This window comes from Babylonia areolata, chromosome 20 (genome assembly GCF_041734735.1).
Source record: "Babylonia areolata isolate BAREFJ2019XMU chromosome 20, ASM4173473v1, whole genome shotgun sequence".
Lineage (NCBI taxonomy): Eukaryota > Metazoa > Mollusca > Gastropoda > Neogastropoda > Buccinidae > Babylonia > Babylonia areolata.
This window is the reverse complement of record NC_134895.1, coordinates 13761540-13765670: the sequence shown is the minus strand read 5'-3', so window position 1 is coordinate 13765670 and position 4131 is coordinate 13761540. Positions and strand designations below refer to the sequence as shown.

The 4131-nt window shown below is 45.0% G+C and overlaps 1 protein-coding gene across 1 annotated transcript in view; it reads right to left on the bottom strand.

The window, feature by feature from the left end:
- Window positions 1–1224: 1224 nt before the first annotated feature.
- Window positions 1225–4131, bottom strand: part of LOC143295020 (uncharacterized) — a 3832-nt gene continuing 925 nt past the window's right edge. Inside the window, exons 1-3 of the mRNA XM_076606560.1 lie at window positions 4042–4131; window positions 2327–2472; window positions 1225–1723 (exon numbers count right to left, since the gene is read on the bottom strand). The exon at window positions 4042–4131 is cut by the window's right edge and continues 925 nt beyond it. Of these exons, the coding sequence (XP_076462675.1) occupies window positions 1264–1723; window positions 2327–2472; window positions 4042–4131 (696 nt within the window). The 3' untranslated portion in view covers window positions 1225–1263. The remainder of the gene's footprint in view (window positions 1724–2326; window positions 2473–4041) is intronic.

Sequence of the window (4131 nt, the reverse complement as noted above, 5' to 3'; positions counted from 1 at the left end):
ACAGACACACAGACACACAGCCACACACACACACACAGACAACCGAACACCGGGTTAAAACATAGACTCACTTGTTTACACAAGTGAGTCAAAAATTGGAGCAATCACACGTAGGTCACGTTTGGATCACATTCTGTCAACAGGCTTTCAAAACTTAACACACATTAAAAAAAAAAAAAAAAAAAAGCAAAAATATCACAGAGAGAGAGAGAGAGATCCTCAGTGACACTCAGCCTCTCAGATGTCCCTCAGTTTTTCTCTGGTCACTAGTAAATAAAGGTGTTTTTTTTTTAATGTGAAAAACATCGTCACGGACACCTAATCTCCCAGATTTCTGCTCACTCGTAAATGGAGGGGACAAAAAACCCATCAAGGACACTTAGACTTCCCGAAGTTTGGTGTTTTTTTCTTCTGGTCACTAGTAAGTGGAGGGGAGAAAAAACAAAAATCTAAACAAAGACACTTAGCCTCCAAGACTTCCCTAAGTTTTTTTTTTCTGGTCACTAGTAAGCGGGGGGGGGGGGGGGGGGGACAAAAAGCCACCAAGGACACAGCCTCCAAGATTTCCCTAAGGTTTTTTTTTTCTGGTGACTAGTAAGTGGAGGGGAAAAAAACAAAAAAACCCATCAAGGACACTTAGCCTCCAAGATTTCCCTAAGTTTTGTTTCTGGTGACTAGTAAGTGGAGAGGAAAAAACAAAAGAAGCATCAAGGACACTTTGCCTCCAAGATTTCCCTAAGTTTTTTTTTTTCTGGTCACTCGTAAGTGGAGGGGGGAAAAAATAAAAATCCAATCAAGGACACTTAGCCTACAAGATTTCCCTAAGTTTGTTTTTTTCTGGTCACTAGTAAGTGGAGGCGGGGGGGGGGGGGAACAAAAAGCCACCAAGGACACAAAAAGTTTTTTTTTCTGGTCACTAGTAAGTGGAGGGGAAAAAACAAAAACAAAAAAGCATCAAGGACACTTAGCCTCCAAGATTTCCCTAAGTTTTAGTGTGTTTTTTTGGTCACTAGTAAGTGGAGGGGGAAAAAAAAAAAACTCATCAAGGACACTTAGCCTCCAAGATTTCTCTAAAAAAAATTTCTGGTCACTAGTAAGTGGACAAGTTTTTAAAAAATGTTTTTTAAAGGACCCCCGTGGTCACTTTGACTCCCAGATGTACCTCAGTTTTCTGGTCACTAGTAAACGTAGAGGTGTAAATTATATTAAAAATAATAATAAAAAAAAAAAAAAAAAGAAAAAGAAAACGAAAATCGCCTCTCCTCACGGACACCTGGCCTCCCAGATCTGCCTCAGCCTGTGGGGCGGCACCTCGTGCACGGACACGGTCTCGGGGCCACGCAGCACGCAGGGAGGGGAGCCGCCCCCATGGAAGAACCCACCCAACCTCTGGAGGTGGAAGGGGGCTCCCAGCCTCTTGATACACAGCGCCATGTACACGTCCTCCAGATGGAAGAAAGGAACGTCCGGTGACGTGGCCAGCACGTGACGAGCCACGTTGACGCTGGTGACGTAGGACGTGCCTGAGCAGAACCCGGGGTAGGAGTTCTGGGGGTAGTCCTTGACGGAGGCGTACCACTTGGAGTGGCGGTTTCGGATGGGTCCGGCTGACTGGTGGCATGCTCCGCCGATGGAGGTCTGCAGGGCGGTCTTCTCCCTCTCCACTGTGGTCAGCAGGGTGGGGACGTTGATCCACATGTCGTCGTCCGCCTTCAGGATGAACCTGGCGGGATAGGACCAGGCCCGCGTTATGATGATAATGATCATGATCATGATGATGATGATAATTCATATAATTATGGATACTTACATAGCGCCTATCGTCGTTCGAAGACCAAGCTCTAAACATCTTATAAACATGGAGTAAAAAAAAAAAAAAAAACATAGATAGAAAGATAGATATGGATACGTAGATTGCGCCTATCCTCGTTCGAAGACTATGCTCTAAACACTTTATAAACATGGAGTTAAAAACAGCAAATAGATAGACAGACTGATAGATATGGATACGAAGATTGTGCCTATCCTCGTTCGTAGACCAAGCTCTAAACACTTTACAAACATGGAGTCAAAACAACATAGATAGATAGATATGATTTCATCTCCTGGCCTCATTATTTGTTAATTTTCATAGATAGATATGGATACGTAGATTGCACCTATCCTCGTTCGAAGACCAAGCTCTGAAGCGCTTGTTAAACCTAGCACCCTGTAGTTGAAAATTAAACAACAGACACAAGCATGTACTCCTTGAACAAACGTACACACAGACATAGTCAGACACACACGCGCGCGTGCGTACACACACACATACACACACACCTACCTGGCATTATGACAGTAGTCCAGGACCCAGTGCAACAACGTCAACGTCTTCAGCGTCAAATTCCCGTAGGTGTCTATGAAGTCATACATGATGACGTCACCGTAGAGTTGATTTTCTTTTCGCGCCAATTGCATGTCCATTTCATTCTGTGGGAAGGAAATTAGAATTAAATGAATACCATTCTTTTCTCCGAGTTGTGGGGGGGGGGGGGGGGGGGGGGGTTGTTTGTTTTATTTTTCCATTTTTTGGTGGACCGCTCTCTCAGACTGACTCCATTCTTCTGTGTGTGTGTGTGTGTGTGTGTGTGTGTTGAAATAGTAGTATCATGCCTTTTGTAACTTGATATGTGAGTATTATTGTTTATTTATTGTAAAGCGCTTTTGAGCTCCTTCTTTGGGAGGAAAGTGCTCAAGAAGAATCCATCATCATCATCATCATCATCATCATCGTTACTAGTAGTAGTAGTAGTGGTAGTGGTGGTGGTGGTGGTGGTATCTTTCCTTTAATAAGTAAAGTCATGTGTGTCTTATGTTCACTGTAAAGCGCTCTGAGCTCCTTCTTCGGGAGGACAGCGCTCAACAAGTATCCATTATTATCATCATTATTATCACGATAATCATCAAGAGCGACTACCGCCCCCCCCCCAAAACCCCCTTACTCCATAGTTGGATATTACACCCCCATTCCCCCCCCCCGACACCCACCCCCACCCCCCACCCCCACCCCCACCCCCCCACCCCCACACACATACACCCTTTCTCTTTCTGCTGGTTCAACCAAGCAATGGAAAAGGGAAGACGGGTTTTTCTAGGTCAGCTTTTACCCCATCGTCTCAGCTACAAATTCAAGGGGGCAAACTGGGTAGGGGATGGGCTTTGGAGAGGTGCGCGTGTTTACTTTAACAGCTGTATTGACCCTGACTGGGCGGAAGTAGCCTAGAATGCCCCCCCCCCCCAAGAATGCCCCCCCCCCCCCCCACCCCCCACCCCCCCACCCCCCAACCCACCACCCACCCCCGAATGCCCCCCATCCCCTCCCGTGTCAGTTACATGGGGGTGGGCGTATAAAATCCAACTTTGGGGATATACAGATTTTTTTTTTGTTGTTGTTGTTGGGGGGGAGGGGGTACGGTGGGGGAGGGGGGCGGGTTGGTTGATCCAATGTGATGTGTGGCTTTATCTACGTTATTTGTTTTGTTCTAATTTATTTACGAAGGCATCCAATAGGTAGATATTCTTTTAAGAGGGGCTTGGAACAGTACCTCTGAATGAATAATATGCGTTACCGTTGTGGTGTAGAATCACTAACGGGATGGTTTCTTATAATGCTCTTTTTATGTTGTTACTTTTTTTCTTTTTATTGCAACAGATTTCTCTTGTGTGAAATTCGGGCTGCTCTCCCCAGGGAGAGCGCGTCGTTACTCTACAGCGCCACCCTTTTTTTGTATTTTTTTCCTGCGTGCAGTAGTAGCAGCAGCAGCAGCTGTTGTAGTAGTAGTAGTAATAGTAGTGCTAGTACTAGTATGTATAATCATCATCATCATCATTATTGTTATCATTAGTATTATCTTTATCATCATCATCATTATCATTGTTATCATTATCATCATCATAATCATCATCATTTAAAACAAAACAAATCAAAACAAATTGAAAACAAAACAAACAATCAACGAAAAACAAAAACAAAAGAAAAACACAAAAAACCGCCTTCACCTTGCTCCTCCCTAGCACGAACACGTGCCGGACGCGGGCCGTGTTGTTGCGCGTGACCGATGCCCACGTGTCGCGGATGGCGCGCCGTCG